This window comes from Pseudopipra pipra, chromosome 2 (genome assembly GCF_036250125.1).
Source record: "Pseudopipra pipra isolate bDixPip1 chromosome 2, bDixPip1.hap1, whole genome shotgun sequence".
NCBI classification, from domain to species: Eukaryota; Metazoa; Chordata; class Aves; order Passeriformes; family Pipridae; genus Pseudopipra; species Pseudopipra pipra.
This window is the reverse complement of record NC_087550.1, coordinates 105020222-105040651: the sequence shown is the minus strand read 5'-3', so window position 1 is coordinate 105040651 and position 20430 is coordinate 105020222. Positions and strand designations below refer to the sequence as shown.

Here is a 20430-nt window from a genome sequence, read left to right as displayed (position 1 = left end):
CTACAAGGGACACAATGTTCAACCCCAAAATAAAAGCACTGGCCACAGCATCCAAAATTATACACAAGACTGTTGAGATCACTCAACCAATGGTAACATTCCTGTCTTGCTACATGAAAATATGAATTTTAAAGACTGCAACAGTTCAGGTCACAAAATAGTCAAAGAAGAGAATCTGATACATGTATTTTTATTCTCATCAGTTTGGAAACCCGATCCCTATAGCTGAAGAGGAGTATAAAAGGGAGAGTGAAGAATATATATATATGTAATGTATTTTATATATATATACATACATGCATACATATACACATACACATATATATATTCTAAAAGGAAGTGACAGACTTAACTGACATTTCCAAGCTGTACATATTTTTTGTGAACAAAACAAGTATTGTCAAGCCAAGATTATCCTCAGAGTTAAATCTGTTCTCGCGGAGCACTCTCCTGAAAAAGACATGCACATCTCCTGCTGTAAGATGCAACACTTAATGTTTCTGTACAACTTTACCCCTCCTAGCAGGTTTATTAGCACAGATCAAACTCCCACACAAATGCACCTGTCCAGCTTCCATTTCAGAGCTGCTTTGCATCTGCAAGCCTTGGAAGATGAGTAAAGCAAGATCTCGTCTGCTGGAAAATACCACAGAGACAAACCCCGGTGGACGTGCAGAAGCCTACTTACAGTTCTCTTCTGACACCAGTGTAACCCAACTTCAAATGCATGATTTCAAAGCCTCAATAAATTCCTTTATGCCTTTAAAACAAAAGTTCTTCTGAGAATTTCTCCTGATATGCAACTTTAGTGTACAAAACAATTCATTTCCTCTATTAAAAATTGATAGCAATATTTGGATTTTGAGGCTTCCCCAAAATATGAGCTAATTTAAATTTATTAACTTTTGTAAACTACTAGTTCTACTAATTGCTCTGCAGTGCTTCTTGTTATCTCAGGTGTCTTATCCAAAGTCTGACGAGCAGTCTGGAGTCCTCTTCCCTGCCTGACCCTTTACAAGAAGTGAGCTGCAAATGATTGGTTTTCAAACAAAAGTTTTTTTCCAGAATTCCAAAATATGAAAACACACTTTTTAAAGACACAATTTTCACTCTCTCGCAACCAAAAAAACAAGCAATGAAAAATTTTCTCATGACTGTAGTTAAATAATTGTTAAAAGTACTGACACCTTACTGACATTAAGGCTCTTCTTCCCTTTTTTTCCTTGCTGGGTGTAAACAATCCTCAGTTTCAGAGGACAGGAAGGGAAGCAGTCCAAGCCTAATGCAGTAAAAAATTATTTCACTGCATGTTATAAATACCTTTTTTGAGTTTCTGATGCATTATAGTCCAGATTTCTCTACTGTTTGCTAAATATATATATCTATATGGAAAACCAAACTCGCATTAAAGACTTGCAAAAGTCTTTCTCCATATGCTTAAAATTATCCTTGCCTAATTAAAGCTTTTCACTTTGAGTCTAAATAAAATAGCAAGTCAATACACCTTTCTTGTGCTTATAATGTAGCTTTTACATTTTACCAAATCATGTATTATTTTCACTTTCATGTCTTTTCCATTCTCTTCTTAACCAGCCTTCTATTACTTTCTTACCTTTTTTATCTCAGTTCCCCATTGCAAATACTCAGTCACCAGAATCATCTTACTGGAGTACATAAGGACTTGAAATAATCACTCAAAGCAACTTTTGTAATGGCAACCTCCCTGTTCACACAGGAATATGAAATAATGCAGAGTACTAGACACCACTTAGATTGCCCTACCACCTGCTGTATTGTATGTTCCCACCTCTTGCCACGGCAGAAGCATCCAGGATGTCAATGAATGGGGTTAATAGTCCCTTTTGGAAGGCCTTGTGTTGGCTTACATAGCCTGAGATATACCTAAAATATAATAGTTTCCATATTTTTCCAACCATTAATTTTTTTTCTTTAATAAAACTCACAATGTATTCTGCAGCTCCATGAGCTTATTCATCAGAATGGTCTTTGTGGAGCTGATGCCTTAATCTAGGCCTGCCTTGTTTTGATAAACTGCATCTCCTCCACCCACTTCATGATCTGGAGGGAGAGGGTTGTTTGGTTGGTTTGTTTCGGGGGGTTTTATGTTTGTTTTGGGGTTTTTTTTAAAAGCCTTTAATAATCATCAACACATTTCCCTTATCAATTCAGGGCAATATGTTTTGTATTTGATACAATTAATGTCCCTCAGCCTATTTCTTGATGGCAGCGTCTGTCTCACCATGGATAGAGCAGTGACTCTTGAAAACAACCAGTCCATCATTATTAATTCCTCTGACATTCGGATGGAATATTTAATCATCATGAATTAATTTTGCATTAATGAGGACATAATTAATATGCATTTCCACAAGAATTCATGAAGATCTAGTAATTAATCAATACATATAGGTTCTAATTTCCAAGGAACATAAATAAAGTAAATCAAACAAATGTTCCCAAATACCAATTTCATGAAAAGATGCTGTATTTACACAAATAAACCCAATCAATATACTGACATTTTAGGGTTCCCCCTTGAAAAGAAATTCCCCAGTTCTCTTCTTGAATATCCATTTTAGCAATATGGAAGTTCTCACGGAAATGGCATTGACACAGCTGTGCTTACATAAATGTTTCCTAATGCTGTTCAGTGCCCTAATATACAGCACATTTCCTAAACGGAAATGTTGTTTGTTTACAGTTTCAGCATTTTGTAAATTCTCTGAGTTTTGTATATCAAAAGATAAGCCCATCATGTGAGTTCCTCCAAAAGTCAACATAGCTGCACACAAACTGTAACTAAACCAAAAATCATCTTATGGGGATTCGAGAGCCTCTGTTCATAAATCTGATTTCAATAATACATCTTACTCTTTTGAGTAGTATTGTCCTTTTCCCTGCCATGCCCCCCTAGCCTCCCAGTGTTATGCTGTAGGGGATAATACATGTCATTATAATATTAGGCAGAAGAGTTTAAACCACATTTAAACGAGAACATAGCAAGTTTCCCAATTGTTATAATATAGGTGGAGCTCCATACTAAATGGCAGCATTACATTTACTTCATTATAGTAATACTCTCAACATGTACTTGCTTTTTGTCAGAAACGTACTTTTCTTTTTTGGTCAGAAAAAGGGAGTCGCATGTCACTGACTGCTGTGTCTTCCAAAGTATGAGTCCTCATTCTGTAAAATTACCAGTCCTAATACAGTCATCAAACAATTTTGAAATTCAGTATCTACAGATATGAACATATCATCCAAAACAGAAGGTCACTGTAAATAAAGGGGAAATATTGTGCCACACGTGGAACAGCAGTGAGCAGTGTGCCCTACTCTGGTTGTAGCCCAGGGCTCAGAGGAGGATGCCATTCTAGTCTCCCAGTCAGGGAGGTGCTGTGGGAATCCTGTGGCTCAGTTACTGTGCTGCCTTAAAACCTCATTCAGGAACCAAAATTATCTCCTTTCTGTATTCATGGTTTCCCAAAATCACCCATTACAAATACAACTTTCATCTGGAGCAGCCACAAAGCCTGGAAAAGTCCTGGCTCCTCCACCTCTGATTTAGGTACTTCATTTTACCAAACAGCTATAACTTCTTGCCCAGAGAGATTTACCTGACTTGTGCCACTTGTGCCACTTATGTTTTTTCTCCCATTCAGATGAATAGGCCATTGTAGGAAAGATCTGAACCACTGAAAAAAAAAAGTCTGTGCGATTGAAAAGAGATGCATTTATAGCAGAAAAATCCAAGTAAAACAGCATTAAATGCTGTTGCTGTTTACTGCTATCTTGTTATCCAGGAGCAGCTATCCAACAAGATACTGGAGACAAAGCCATAAATATCCTCTGAAGCTTTTATTTTAATTACTGCTGGTATTCTGCCTCTTACTTGGGACAGCTTTCAACTAGCTACCTTTGAAGTAAACAAATCACAAAAGATGGGTCAGCTAATACAGAAATCTGAGGATGAGTGTCAGCAGCTACATTACAGATTTCATGGGACACACCCGAGTTATCCCAGTGGGTCCAACTGAGCACCAGCTGGACTGTGGGAGAAGAGAAAATAGCCCTAAAAGAGCCCTGTGGCACAAGGTCCTCTGTGTAGGACAGCAACCACTCAACAGCAACTTCTCAACACCAACTTCTGGGATTAGTCTGAAAGGACCACCCTACAGGTAAACAGTATAAATTTCCAAACTGAGATATTCTTACCTTAATGGTTTTACTTATAAAAAATTCATTTTCCAAAGAAAACCATTGTAGGTTTTATTGGGAAAAGTTGTCTACACTGCCAAGTTATTTTGTTTTCTGTCTGTCTCATTTTTTTAAAAAACCCACACATCATGTCCTGCTAAAAGGTCTCCATTTCTTTCTCTTTGCCATGATAGTAATTCCTCATTTTAAACAGACTTTCAGAAAACAATCATGCTACAAAGCTTAGCACAGCAAATCAGTCTGAGGTAGGTGTCTCATTGGGCCAGGAACAGTATGGAGACTTAATTTGTAAACTGGTTTCCACAGACATAAACTAAATATAAAAGGCCTGGAAGACACGTTAATAAACGATTCACCTAATTTAAATCAGCTCCTTTGCATCGTTGAGATTTAGGAATGTTTGTGTTGTTATGTATTGTTGTTGTGTTTTTTTTTAATTTATTGCTTCCTGCATGGTCACTCAGAGAAAAAAAAAAAAATAATCCAGCTGTTCTGCAGACTTCAGAGAAAGGAAAAGAAAGTATTTGTTTCATAACCAACATTCACCATAGGTAATAGGTACTTATTTACTTGCCTCAAATTCAGCTCTGAATTATCCACAGAAAGCCACCTCCATTTCAACAGTAAGACAATAGCACTCCCAAAAATCTTAATTGAGATCAGCAAATCAAAACAGAAAAATTCATCAAGAACACAAATAGCTTTGCAGAAAATATTATGGTAAGTGAAGAAACATTTATTAACTCACAGAGACACTGCAATCTTGACCTCACTGAAACTGTTGCAATTTGAGATCACTCTCATTCATACAGCACATGCCACAGACAAACCATTTTTTCCATTTTGAAGGACTCCAAGAGTACCCCAGTCCTCTCCAGAACAGTTCTACAAGGAACCAAGAAATTCTAACCCAAATATTACACATCCATGACCTGGATTTGGGTCATAACCATAACCGTAACTCTCTGCTTTTGACATATTTCTGTCTATCTAAAATTATCTTCTCTACCTTCCTCCACAAAACATGAAATCCTCCTGTAGGTCATGTCCAAGGAAAGATCTAACACTTTTTTTATTTGCTAATATTTGCCAGGATAGGACTTTATTCATTTCGTATAGCCAGGAGATCAAAGTAAGTTACACATGTGGTTTGTGGATTCCTCTGAGAGCAGAAAAAGAAATCCAAGTGACCCTCAAACAAAGCATGGAAAAGAAATTAAAGGGGAAATGATGATATGGTTTTAGTTTGAATCCATTCTAAGCTAGAGAAAGTCATGGGAGCACTATATATATATATTCTTAGCCCATTATAAATCCAAATCTTTAAAAAAATATTTTTAACTATCATATTAAGTTTTACAGATCTAGAGAAACCCTGAAACAAATGTTTCTTATCCTGTTCCTTCAATCAGCTAAAGTTATGCAGGCAAAAAATCTACAACCCAGTAGTTCTTAGCTATTTTCCATTGACCCATTGCCATTCCACTCTTTGGAATTCCCTATTAGAGCACCACAGACCTTATTTAACTACACAAACCTGCTACACCGATACAGAAAATGTTCTACACTTTTTTGAAGCTGACATCTGCAAAGTCATATGCTCTTCTGTGTCTGTAACCTCGAAAAAAAAAAAAAAAAAACAACACCCCAAAAGGAATAGAAAAAAAATTCTTTGTTCTCAAACCCAGTAATACCTAATGCAAGGTTCAGGATGTTATACAGCTACACCTACCTTTTTTTGGTAAGACAAAATTAATTCTTACACATGATACCCATTATCAACTGGAAGATCTTCTTCTGTAGCAAAAAAATATTAAGCTTCAAGAATATTTAAGATACGCTTGTGTAACCAAGGCCACAGGTCTTTGCCCAAACTCCCTTTCTCAGGAACAGGAACAGGCTTAGGAACATTCAGGGACCAGAAAACAGATTAGATGTTCAAATAATTTATTATAAGTAACATCATTTTTTAATATATAGCCTGAATAAATGCTTCCATCTATATCACACCATCAAAGAATATCAAATATGAAAAATGTGGCTTTCTGGCAGAGCCATGTTATCACTTCAAGATTAATTGTTTTCTTTAATATGATAAATATTTCACAACATAGAACTTGCGTAATAATCAGCTCTTTAAAGACTGGGGCTTTTTTAATGTACTGAGTGTCAAACAGGGACATTTACGATGAAGTACAAAGTTCCACTAAGAGTTCTCAAAGAAGGAAAGATTAAATTGGCTTCCAAGGGCTGGTCAGCCATATAACTGTTTCTCTATGCAAGAGTTATTCCTCTTGCTAGAACTTTTTCTAGCAAGACTGTGGTCATACACAAATTAATAACTCAGTGTTGAGCTAATTTATTGAAATAACTCAAGTGAAAACACAAATATACCTAGAGGCTGAAATTATGCCTTGTAATTTCAGCTGCCAACACTGATATCCAACACTTTTTTTCCCTTTTCCTTTTTTAATTACAAGGAATATGTTTTGAAAAGTTTATTAAGTTAAGGAGAAGATGGCAAATGTTGTATTAAAAGAACCTGCTGTACACCAACCAACATTTCAATATCTTTGTCTCTGTTTCATGCTAAGGAGCAGTTTAGGCCTCCTATTAAAATAGTTATACACTCTTTTTTTGATATAAAGTTTCCGTTTAGCAAATACTTGGCATTTGGGTGTTTCTTTCTTGGTCTTGTGTTTTTCTACCTATGGATTAACAACTTCTAAAGGGACTGCAGAAAAAAATCAAATAAAAATGTGGCTTAGCATGATGTCCTTGATTAGGCTCTGTAAAAGAGGAAATTAAGGATGACAGTCACAGTTTGCTACTCTATATTCAATTAGGACGGGCTTTTTGTGGCTGTGGTTCATGCAGGATGTGCAGTTATCTAATACAGCCCAATTCTGGCAGCAGAACAATTAGAATGCAAAGCATAACTTAAAACAGGCTCTGGCAATATTTCTTTCCCTTTGGTTGTGACATCTTCAGCAGACTTTAAACAGAAATCTTGAGATCATATCCTACCCTAACAACCCAAACCCATATTCTGAAATCAAATGCAGCTTTTAAAATATTTAACAATGTGAAAATTGAATACGATATGACTGAAGAAAGCAAGTGGAGAAGGGCTTTGATGCTTACACACATGTATAAAATCTAAAGAAAAAGAAATCCTATATTTAAGCATAACATCCTAAAACCGACCTCTGTTCTGTGGTGAGCTCAGGGCAGGCTCTGATGCCAACTAAGAGGTCAATAATGTGCTCTAGGTGCACAATGCTCAAGCACACCAACAACAATATTAAATCTTGCACATCTCCCTTCCTTCTTATGATTCACTTTTAGCAAAGACTAAAAGAATCTGGCTGGGTTTTCCTACCTAAGAATAATCACCATCCTTTCTTCCCAGTTGGTCTGCGGGGCTTCCTGATGAGGTGGCTGGAGCACAGAGTACAGCACAAACTCAAGTCACACAAAGATTAAAATACCTCTCTTCCTACACGTTTCCACCTTGGGGCTATTTTTTCCTCCAGAAACACATTCTTAAGCAGCCTTCTGTTTCATTGATGATAGCTCAGGTACTCCAATGGCAGCCTGAATGGCAACATGAAGGAAACCCAACACCCAGCTAACCTCCATCTCCGGCAGTCTGTGAATTGCCTCTGCCAAGAGCTAGGTAAGTATACTGGAAAATATCACTCTGGTTTTGCCTTATTATATTATTTCCTGTTGTTGGCCACTGTTAGACTGCTGTACCAGACTGGCAACTGTCTGATTCTGGGACATTCTTAAACGTGTGTGCTGTGCTTCTGCACTCTAGTCTAACCATTTACTGCAAGAGGGAAAGAGTTAAATGCTGTTATCTTTCCTTTTGGTATAATGAGTATCATTTACCTCTCCATTCTTCACTGGTAAAGTTTCCAGCAATTCTATTCTTCCTCCCAACTTCTGTTTCTGTTATAATTCACTATCTCTCAACGTGATTTTCAATAAAAACAACAAAAATACACTTAAAAGAGAACATCAAGTTGGGCTGTTGGATGTGATCCAATGATCAGAAGTGTGCAGACTTTTGGTCATTTCAAAAACAGCCAATTAACAAGCTACAGTGACAAGCCAATCAGATACTTTCAGAAATGACATATTTACCCTTTAGTTTGAGGTCCACATTGTGTCGCAGCCAAGGATAAACACCATAGTTTGTCATATCTTCAGGAATAGGGTTATTATATATCCAGCCATCACATGCAAATCTATAGAAGTTCTCACACGGATCTACAGATTGATTTATCTTGCTCAGGATGCCAGCAGCTGTAAAGAAAGACACCACAGATTTTGTGGAACACTTTTTCCTAAGTAGAAAATTACAAAGGGCTACAGTCCAGAAATGATGATTAATGAGAAACAGACAACAACAACAACAACAACAAAAGACAAAATATCTACAATGAATCTTCTTGAGTGCCATACAGCAATGATGATTGAATTTAGCATTACAGGAACATGAACTGCTGTAGCCAGACACCTGAAGACAGGCTTTCCTCATTGTTGCCGTGATAGAATTAATTGCCTGAGGAATTTAGTAGCAAAACATATTAAGTAGATTGTGATTAGCATTCCAGAAATTATGCACTGTTTACCTTTAGCTGAATAACTGTACAAGAAAACAAATAAAGTTCTAATTTACCATACATTGGAAAAGACAATTGTGGTATTTTTAGCTCCATTCTGTGACTGCATCCCCACCAGTTTCTCTTGCAGGCCAAACTGGTAAGAGAGAAATCAGTCTGACAAGCCAGAAACAGTAGCTTTTGAGTACCTAATCATCAAATCATAGAATAGTTCGGTTGGAAGGAACACTTAAAGGTCACCTAGTCCAACCCCTTGCAATGATCAGGGACATCTTCAATTAGATCAGGTTACTCAGAGCCCCATCCCACCTGTCCTTGAACACTTCTAGGAATGGGGTGGCCACAACTTCTCTGGGCAACCTGTGCCAGTGTTTCATCACCCTCATGATAAAAATTTCTTCTGTGTAACTAGTTTGAATCTACCCTGTTTTCATTTAAAACCATATAAAGTGCGTGCCAGATCTGGCCCAAGAGCATGTCTGTGCTTAACAACTCGCTAGTTTTCTGACTACCAGAAAGGAAGCAAAAAAATACACCTGAAGGTCCAGTCACTCAACATTTTGTTTCCTATTAAAAGAAAGAAATGTAAACCCTATGGGAAACTTTGAGTCAACCTGGTGAGACTAGCATTAGACCAAATTAAAGTATGAATTTTAATTGTACAAAATAAACAGAAATGAAACAACTTTGACAGTGGCTTTTAAAAAAGTTTGGGGTTGTTGTTCTTTCCCTCTCATTAATTTAGCTTTCTGAGTAAAATGTATAATGGGTGAAAAAATTAAATGGCATAAATATCTCATTAACATACTATAATCATGATATAATTGAGAGGATAAAATTGCTGCTTACCAGCTTCAATGCATTCTGCAGTCAAACAGTACTGTTGCTTCGGATGAAACTTTATAAGACCTTGGCTAACTGCAAAATGGAAAACCATAATGAGATCATTTGCAATGAATTTTGACAATTGCAGCCAAATGTTGTGTACTCAGTCATTCAAATGTCAGTGCAACCTCTGGTCCCAATGCATCTGTGACTACATTGATTTAGAGCACTTAGAATGTATATTAAGTAAATCCTGCAGCTCGTAACAAATAATTTTCCCTTCCTGGGCCTACTTTCTCCTTCCTCTCTCTTTGCTCACAGGCAGCACAGAGCAAGTGTGTATCCCAAAGTTTGCACAGTGCCTGGAGCAGCATCACTTCAGCCCTACTCACTGAGAGTGAACACCACACGATACAACAATCGTTGTTGTTATCCTCCTCCAGAGATCCTAGAAACACAGAGTCATTGAATGGCTTGGGTTGGAAGGGACCTTAAAGGTCCTGTAGTTCCAACCCCCCTGCCATGGGGCAGAGCCACCTTCCACTAGACAAAGTTGCACCTTTTGCAGCTGGCTATGCAACACAGAGCTCACCGGCCACCCTCTGCAGGGCTTCCACAGCTCCTCCAAGCTGTGGGGCTCACGCTGCCCTGCAGCAGCTCTGCAATGCCCAGCACAACCCAGCACTGATGGGAGGCGTGCAGGGTCTCCTTATTCCAGCCTGGAATAAAGCAGATAGTAATGGGCACAAGGATAGTCATGGTTTGTAAAGCACAGCCCAGTTTCTGTCTGAACTGTCTCCCAAAAGCACTGTAATAGCATTTGCTTCCAAAAACCTTGCCGAGAAGAACTGTGAAATTGTCGGTTAATTTTGCTCATCTTTTAAAAAGGTGTGTTACAACTGCCACTGAAACTTAAGCACAGGAATTGCTAATCTCAGACACTGCTGTCAGGCAGCAAATATGCAGATAATTGATACTTGAGATTAGGAAGGGAGAATCTCAAGGGGCAGGTGAAATAGAACTCTCTAGGTGTGCTCAGTAGACACAAAGAAATGTCTCATTATATCCATTATCTTGATAACAGTCCATGGCAAAAACAAAAAAGCAAAAAACACCAAACAAAAAAAACCAACAATGGAATATATTATGGTTCTGTAACTTTAGCAGTGCTGACAGTTATAAAGCAATTTCTGCTGTAGTTATATATTGTTCAAAAGTGACAGGAAAATGTGAAATGGTATTTCAGCCCAGGAAAATTTTATTATAAAAAAACCTAAAGCTCGAATTGAATATAAAGCTGTTTCACCTCTTCCAACCTCACAGCTTTAATGACAGAAATGGTTGGATTTCAATCAAACTTTCTTAGAAGCTGAGAAAGTAAAATTATTCTGGACAGCTTTACCAAAGCTTTCACTGGCTCAGTGAAACACAATACCTTAACCACCTTTGTAAATTAGCCAAGAAATACACGAGATTTTGAGGCATACAAACATTGTAGATGGAATATCGAAGAACAGTAAAAAATAGAGAAATTGAGATCTCCAGAACATGATTTTGAGACATTACAAATAATGAACTACAAATAACGTCCCTATTAGCTAATTGTTGCACTCCACTCAACTCACCGTTTTACTCACTCTGAATTTAGCCTTCTAGAATCCACCCAGGTCTTGAAAGTTTGCTAGACATTTTGTCTTAACAAAGCAGAGAAAGGAGGGGAAATCCCAGACCTCGTTTCATTCTTAATCTGAAGCAGCCCTTATGGATTCGATACTTATAAACAAAAGCAAAATACCATTTCAGCTGATTTTGTTCCACTTACAACTTTACCACTAGAACAAATTAAAAAAAAAAATCTTTGGCAGTAACATTTCTCTTTTAATTACCAGCTAATTTTGATTGAAAAAACTTTGCCTGGTTTTATTCTCTTGTCTTTTTATTGCTAAGAGAATTAAACATTACATTATTACCTATAGTTTTGGTTATAACTCTCAGTGAGCCATCTTCTTCCTTTATAAGCCTGTTTCCAGATTCTTAAGCAAATACAACTGTATTTAGTTTCAAAAAAAATCTAAAAGAGGAAAAGGCAAACGTGCAGACACAAATAAAGTGAATAATCCCATAATCTGAGAAGCGCAAAGGGCTACTGAGTCAGGAAGAGAGGCTATCAAATTGAACTTCAAAGCTGCCTGACTTCTCACCCAAGGGAACTAAAGAGTGATTATCTTCCCTTTGGTCTGGCCCCAGCTCCCACGGAGGAGGTGGCTCCTCCCTGCCATAGCCCACACCACTGACAGGAGCACAGCAGGCAGGACCCTCGGGATGCCAAGTGATTCCCCTGGTAGCTCCCCACTAAAATCACAGTGAAGTCAAAGCCCATATGAGCAAGGAACAGTAAATAAAATAATGATTCTCCCATATTCTTCTTAGAGATGCAGGAACTCTGAGAAGAAGAAACAAGAGAAGCAGGAGAACGCTATGTTTCACTCCTCAGGTTGGAAAATTGATTTCAGGTGTACCAGAAACAGCAAGTTTTGAAGACTAAGTGAGAACTGAAGAAAAAAGAACATCTTGAGTGCCTGAAATAACAAGAAATAATGATCTCCTTTTCTGCAGTCTAATAAAACTAAAAAAGAGTTAAACTCAAACTTACAAACAAAACACAGTGTCACAATGAAATATGGGAACACCTAATTGATAAAATGTTAGACCAAAACAATTTAACTTTTTTTCCTTTATTCTTTTTGGTTGAAAATTTCAGACAATTTCCAAAAAAATACTAAAAACGTTTTGGTTGACCCAAGGCCAGCATTTTTATTTTCTTAGCAGATATGCCAATGAAAATTTTGACAGTGAATCCCTGGCTATGGAACATGCCACAGCTCACTTGGAAAGCTGACTGATTGTAAGAATTAATATATTTGCTTGGATTTTCACATCTAGTCTGTGGATAAAGCACTTATCTGAGAAGCTATGGTGGTAAATGTCTATTGCTTTTTAAAAGCAATAAACAAACAATCTAGTGCAAACAAAAAAAAATAAGGTCTCTTCATTATTACTCCCTGGTGTTTATATTGCAGTCTCAAAGTGGAAAATATTTTGGGGGGGTTTTTTCCATCTAGAAAAAGTATTTTGCACTAACAAGTTGAAGATTCGATCCTGCTCACACTTATAAAGAGTTTAGTTAATTGACTGGAATCACTCACACAGAAGTCACTTGCATGCAAATGTTGCAGAATTTGCTCTAGAGCAGACAAACATCAACCAAGTGTGAGCCTGGAGCATTAAGTATTCTATAGAAAACTTGGCTTCATCCTCTGTGTTGTGATTATAAACTAAGGAGACAGTTCAAACAAGATCATAAAGGACTGGAGGGAAGCAAAAGATACACTTAGGGGCAAGGTTTCCTCCAGCCTAGGGGAATCTGTGTTGGTCTAAAGAAATTACGTGTTGGGTTGAATTAGTCCAAAAGAAGATCTATCTCTGCAAGTTCTTACAGGATAAAACACTTCTTCTTCTTTGCTTGGAGTTTCTGGGTACATTTATACTTCTTCATATCATTTCAGAAGTGTAGGCATATGCTTTCATTTGATATTGCAACAAAACCAATCTACATTTTCCAAATCCAGGAGAGGAAAAACAAATTCCTTCTCTATTGCCTCTAGTTACAGCTTATAAATCTGATCAAAACATTTTAATTTCATCCCAGATACACTCTTTATGATTTTTGCAAAGGCAACTTTGCAATTCATCATAGAAGAATAGAAAGATCTAAAAAATGTGCACACATATGCACGATTTGAAGCTTTCTACAGGAATTTTAGTCAAGCCCTAAATGAAAACCAAATGTAGGAAAACCCAAAAGATTCCATAAAATGTGTGCACTACACATTAAATTTCAGGAAACAGAGAATATTGCTCCACATTGGCCACAACCTGTGAATTCATAATCAGCATTACTGATATGCATAATCTTACCCATTTCTGGCCATTCTGTCAAAGAACCCAATTCTGGCTAGAATACAAATTCAGCATTCAGAAAGTTACATGAGCTCACATCGCATCTTCCAGCTCTGGCATTCCCACAAGAACAACTCCTTTCCTGACACATATCCCCTTCAGGACAGACAATATAAAATGGGGGAAGAGGAGATCAAGATTTTCCCCAAAACACGTTGTGAAGCACAAACAGTGGCACCAGGCAGACAAGCTGGGGAGGGTTGGGTTCAGGTTAGTTCCAACATTTTCACTTACCCAAGAAAAGCGCGGTGCCAAGCACAACAGTGCTACTCACAAAGACACCGAGGGCGATCCGTGTGGCTTTGCTGGCTCCTCTTCTGGCCTCTGGTGCCGTCTCTCCTTCCATCAGGATAGCTTGGGGTGTGCTTGCTGTCGCAGAAGTCTGGTTTTCCCCTGCTGCTGTGGTGTCAGTGTTTCAACTGTTCACAAATGTGCCCATGAGCTCTCCTCCTCCTCCTCCTCCTCTCTCCTATTTAAAACTCCATGTTTCTGTCATGAACCATTTCCTAGGCACTTCCTGCTCTCTCCTTCTCAAAGGAAAATCACGTGTAAAATTGTAGCTGTCTCCTATGTCTTCCTCTGACCAGGAGGAGGGAAGGCAAGCGGTGACCACTGTACGTACAGCCCCCGCTGCCTGGAGAGCCTCTATGAGCCAATCGCTCAGCAGTCCCCCTTATCAGGGGTTCTGAACATGAGGATTTCACAATGTCGCTGAACAGATGTTTTAGCTATTCAAACATAAAGCTGTAAACCCTTTACAATCAAAGCAGGACTGCTGACAACTTCTACAAACACAAGACTGATGGAAGGTTTTCTTTTTTTTTCCTCCTTGCACTTATTTAGAGAAGACTAATTATCTGCTGACTAAAGTTTTCTCCTTTTATACCATTCCCACTGCATGATTTGGCTTCACCAGTAGAGGTACCCACTCAGCAGACAAATCCCTTTTTAAAGTTTCCTAAGAACTCTTAGAATATCATGTAGCATTTTATTTTGGGAATTTGGTATGTGACACTGTGTGCCAAAAATCACAGTCATGCAGCACAAAGCAATAATCAGCACAACCTACAGAACAGTCCTGCTCTAAAAGCTAGATATGTTTTTTCCAGGCAAGATATTTCAGTCTTTGCTGATGCACAATACATTTTAAGAGATGATCCTACGCTTCCAAGTCAAGTACTACTATAAACTTAGTGGAAACGTATCTATTTGGCACTTTAGGTTAGTGGGGAATAAAAATATACATTTATTGATTTATATGGGTTTCTCAGTGTCTGATGTACTCTTGATAATCCTTTCTCCATGTGGTAAATTTTCCCAGTTCAATCAAGTAGTCATTTCAGGGTGAATTCTCTGAGCTGAGTGTGACATTCAGCCCTCTGAGGAGCTCTTGCTTTCTCCAGAGCTGGACTATCATGAAAAGTATAAGGATGGAGGGAGAGGCAGCATTATGCTCATGCTCTCAATAACAATTTATGTGCCTGAGTTACGTTTTTGTGGACTTACAAGTTCTTATGTCAGCCCCCAACCATCCTGATAAAATGCTGCACAAGAGAAGAAAGACATATGTACGTCACAAAATGTGCGTGATGGCAGTTATCAGTTTGCAGACTGAATGTTTTTTCCACGTGAGTATCTGTACAGAAGTTGTCATAGATGTCACATGGATACAAAGGGAAAGCCCACTCTATCTAGAAGACACAGAGTCTGAAGGTCCTGAAATCCGCACTCCTCAATCCCCTTTACGGCCTGGCTGGTGTCCTGCAAACAAAACTCCCTGAGTTCTTATTCCTGTCCCTCTTTACCAGGAAGCTCCAGGAGGACATTCTCATCTCTGCTTGGTGCAAAACAGGAAAAAAGTATTTGTTTCTTTCCACTTGCCCACTTGTCCCACATATAATCCATAATTTTTGATATCCATCAGCAGAGGAAGGAGAGGGAAATGATGCCACGGAACCAGGAGGACCACATACCTCCCAGTACAAAAGTTCCCACTTACACATGACTGACTCCCTGGATATGAGCAGATCTCTGATTATAAACAATACCCAGTACAAGACTGTTACCAGCACAGGTTTGAGGAGGTATTTAAGCAATGTTGGTGCAACGGAGTCTTCGTATCAGAAGTCACTATGAGTCTCAAAGGGGCTGCCAAAAGGGCAGGGTGTTGACACAGAAAATGCACGGACATGGTGTGATCTCAACAGTTAATCCACAGTGTCCACAATCTGAATGCTGAGTACAACTCAAAAGGACCCTTTGACAAGAATTTGCTATTGGTTGCCTGATGGTTTTCCTTTTGTGTCAGTACTGAACCCCTGACAGTACAAATGCTGAACAGTTTTTAGATCTGTGCATACTGACCATCAGCTTGATATCCCCCCAACCAACATTGCATTATCACATCCCTACTCAATTCCCCCATACTTTATAACTTTCAAGTTTTGCTCCCTTGTACTGACTATCATGCTCTATCAGTGTTTCACTAACATGATTTTGCTTTCAAGGCATGAGCTCTTTCTAGGACAACATCAGGCCAGAAACCAAAACCAGCTTTCAACAGCACAAAGCAGCATCCAGTTATTTCTCTTCGGAAATATAGTTTGGGGGAAGAGGGAAAGAAGAGATAGGGAAGCAGATAAGAGGGAGAGGCTGGACAATTCAGTCTCCTCTCCCATATACCAAAAAGAGAAGGTGAGGACTATGGGAACATGGAGCTATACCAACAAAAACCAGGAAGCTCCAATGACAGGACTCCTCTGGAGAGTCAGCCCCATGCAGCACAAGATCTTTGTGACAAGAAAAATCACAAAGCAGCTGTCAGCAACACTTTTCTTGTGTTTGGCTTATTTACACTGGGGCATAGCATAAATGTCTAGCATAAGTGTCCTTCCCTCTAGCTGCGGAGCCTGGCTGTAGTCAGCAACCCATCTTGGTTTCTCCAGCATGTACAGAACTGCAGAATTAGGGCTAAACCATAAACAGCTGCAGGCAACAGCTGCAGAGGTCCATTTCTGGCAGGATTTGAAAAGGTGCATGGAACACATGCAAATAAGTTCCTGAGCCTGCTGATCTGTAACAGAAGTCTGTGGAATTTAATACAGGTTTCTGATGAGTGTGCTAGAATTTGGTTTCCTCGCTCATCCTAAGTCCAGCAGCTCTTTGGCAGGTACAGGATACATGGCCACGCTTGCTGCTGGAAGTGCTAACAGCACTCCTGGCCATTGCAGCCCAGTGAGGCACTTAATGAGGCTGTGCAAAGACTGCGCTAAGCATTCATAAAACATTGAATAGGCAGAGGGGGAAAAAAGTAATAACTAAATGCTACATGCTCCAAATCACTCTTCATTCACTCAGATTTGCCTCTGACCAAGATCCCAGTCAAACAATGGGATCACTCCGGTTCTTATAACAAAGCCAGGACAATGCACAAACAACTTCACCCAAAGCCATATGCCAGAGCTGGCAAACCCTCCAGAACACGCTCTGGGCTGAACCACAGCAAGAGTGTCCCAGTTTCTAGAAAAGGTCTGTCTATATATATAAGCATGCATGCACATGAACGTACACACAAATACACACGTGTATTATCTTGCTGTTTCACAAGCAGACACAATTCTCACTTCTATCCATTATGCCAGAGTCAGACAAGAGCACTTGATCAGAGATGAAATCAATAGTACTGTGAGCTTCTCCTCATATAGCTTGGTTCAAAAGAAGTTCCCATTTATTGAGGTTTGATTATTCAACAGACACACAAAATCACACATTTTGCCTAGTTTTCACTGTAACAGTCAAAACCAGTTACACAGGTGTTGCTGAACGTCTGGAACAGCAAAACTGCTTAAGGTCAGCACATGTTCAGCCTAAGCTTGCTGAAAGAACCTGCCTGCAAAGACCCTGAGGCTAATTGGTGGGTTACCTTAGTGCAAGTAGAGCTTAACAGAAGCAGTCCACAATCACAGCATCACAGCTTTGGTGATGACTTATTGAACATTTTTAGCTCATGGTAAAAGAAAGAATACAGCCACTATCACACTGATGGAAGCAGAGCCACCAGATACAGCTTGAGTGGCTTCCTCAGAGAACAGAGGTATATGCCAGCTTCATTGAAAGAGACTAATTAGTGTGGGACAAAGTAAAGGCTGTATTCCATTCCATTTCCAGGGTTCCACCATGGGGCCTCAAAGTGTTTTTTTTCTAACTATGCAGATGTTGGAGCCAGAATTGGCCAACTGGGCTTTATGTACACAAAATGTGCTTGAGAAAAGTCCAACATGTTGCATTTGAAGACAGCTTGACCAGTTGTCATCAGATCTCTGAATCTTATAAATTACCCTCTCTTGGCTGCAAAAGCCCCCAAATTTCTGTGCTGAAGCCAACAGCAACCACACTCTGGCACAACTTTGTGTCCTTTATTCATGTGACATATACAGCTGGAAATAAATGACTCCATTGTTTTCCACTGGTACAGCCACATCACAGAAGGCCTCAGTGCATCTATGAGAATGTGGGTCATTAATTAGGAGTCAATACTGAGCCAACAGGATTTGCAGGACTCCAAACACTGCTGGTGGCAAGCTTTTCAACTATGACTGCAACTGTGGGAAGAACACCCTGCAAAGCAGAAAACTCTATCCTCTAACACTTAACTCCCCAAATCAATTTTCTTTTCTTTTTCAATTCCAAGTAGGCTAGGCTATTCTCATTACTCCAAGAAAAATTTGTCCCTGATGCTGGAAACATTGCATTCTCTGACCAAAAGGTGCATATATCTAACCTAAACAACAACTGACTATGAAAACCAACATCTGGGATTATTAAAGTTAAGCCACTCCAGTCTGCAAACTGTTTTAGAGCTGCTTTTGAAAAAGCACTTTAATGAAACAATGCATATGTTCTCAAGCAGAAAGAACTGCTTTAGGTCTTCTGGCGATTTTTCTTCAAGAAGCACATTAAATTATAGCTAAACAAAACACAACTTCACCTAAAGACCACATTCACACTACAACAAGAGCGTGTTTACATATATACATCACATGTGCATACTTCTCATCTGTCATCCCCCTGTACAGATTAAACAAGCGTGCATGCTGACATGCACTGTAGAAAAGCATGGTACTTGGGGATTAAGAAATTTATAAGATACCCCGGGGTAACTCAGAGCAAATTTTTGCTTTTTTTTGATACGATCTAACTGTGAAGGCAGGCTGAAAAGGCATTTAAAAAGGCATTGCCGGGAAATGTCACTTTTTCAATGGCCATGGTCATAGATGCAGGGATGTAGACAGGACACAACTGTCTGTTGTTTCCTTCAAATATTGCATCAGGCCACCAGAGCTTTACCCACTTACTTTGTTTTGTCCAGATGTTCACTCACAGCTGTTAAAGACTATTTATCTGAACAGTGGAGGCAAGGAAGCTTGGTTAGCAGCGAGTTTGTGTTGCATGGATGAATTTTCAGGTGTGTAATGAGACATACATTCACTGGCATTTTAAATTAAAAGAAGAGAGCCACCAGACTCGCATGTGACTGCTTTCAGCAGCTACTAGAGAGATCCCCTTACTGTGACCTCCTGTCTCTCAGAGAAGCACGACTGCCTCTGCAAAAGCAATGGTTCCTTCCTGCTCTCACAGTTGGATCTTCAGCAGCACAAATCTGTCTTTGACAGCAGCAGAGCTCAGAGACAGCTGGAGCCAAGAGAGAGCAAAGGTGCCACTGAACAGTAACAGGCACTCTGTCACTGCTATCTACTCACTTGCTTGTGCTAACTTCTGTAGAAAACCAGAAAAGGTGGAGCAAAAAGTCCTCCATATGCTTTACTACCCAAGGCAGTAGAGCTCAGCAGTCCCATAAGGTGCCAGCTCTTCTCACACAAGGGCTGTTGGATCACATCCCTCTGCACTACAAATGCACCTGCATCTACCAAGGGCTACACTCACACTGAAGCCTTTGTAGGATAAAGAAGAGACCTTTTCACCCAGGCTAAGAGTTGTCAGAATTTAATATCTTTGAATCCACATCCTCTCTGTCAAATTTGATTGAATTGGCTGACACGGTCCAGTGTTACTAAGCAAGGCTGTGTGGGAGAGAGGGGGCACAGAGCCAGGAAAAGTATAATGCATAACCTCTGTTTTCAGAAGAAAACAGCCTGGCCAAAAAAACCCTGAAAAACCCAATCCTGGTCTTCCAGGTTATTGCTGCAACCAGCTCAGGATCTTCCTGAAGCTAGTTTTATTTTAAAGCATTTTACTCAATTGAATTCTTCCTCATCTCAAAAGGACATTACAATTAACTTTGCACGCAGCTAAAAGCCAGAAAAATCTCACATTAAATATGAGGTCCTAAGTAAAATGCCCCTTGACAACTTGTATCTATCAGTTCAGTGGAGGAATTTCTAGATATTGTCTGTTCCTTGTCACCATCTTGGTGCAACTCCAGTAGTTATGCACATATCTAATAATGACAACCAGCAGCCCCTCAGGAGAGTTTAAATGCATCACGTTCTTCAGAAAAGGAAGATCAGAGTCAGATCAGGTTGAAACCACAGCATGAGGCCCCACAGGACATGATCCTCAAGACCAAACATATGCTTTCCTGAAGTTGCAGAAATCCTCAAAAACCAAACAGTTAGGCACCAACTATAATTATCTATACAAGTCAAATTGCTATGTCTCTGACAGCCCTTCCCTGAAGTTTCCAACATCTCTA

At 39.2% G+C, this 20430-nt stretch overlaps 1 protein-coding gene across 1 annotated transcript in view; it reads right to left on the bottom strand.

Annotated features, from left to right (window-relative positions):
- PHEX (phosphate regulating endopeptidase X-linked) overlaps positions 1 to 14574 on the bottom strand; it is a 101772-nt gene extending 87198 nt beyond the window's left edge. The window contains exons 1-3 of the mRNA XM_064646773.1: positions 13953 to 14574; positions 9723 to 9791; positions 8392 to 8553 (exon numbers count right to left, since the gene is read on the bottom strand). Coding sequence (XP_064502843.1) covers positions 8392 to 8553; positions 9723 to 9791; positions 13953 to 14064 — 343 coding nt within the window. The 5' untranslated portion in view covers positions 14065 to 14574. The remainder of the gene's footprint in view (positions 1 to 8391; positions 8554 to 9722; positions 9792 to 13952) is intronic.
- Positions 14575 to 20430: the final 5856 nt, after the last annotated feature.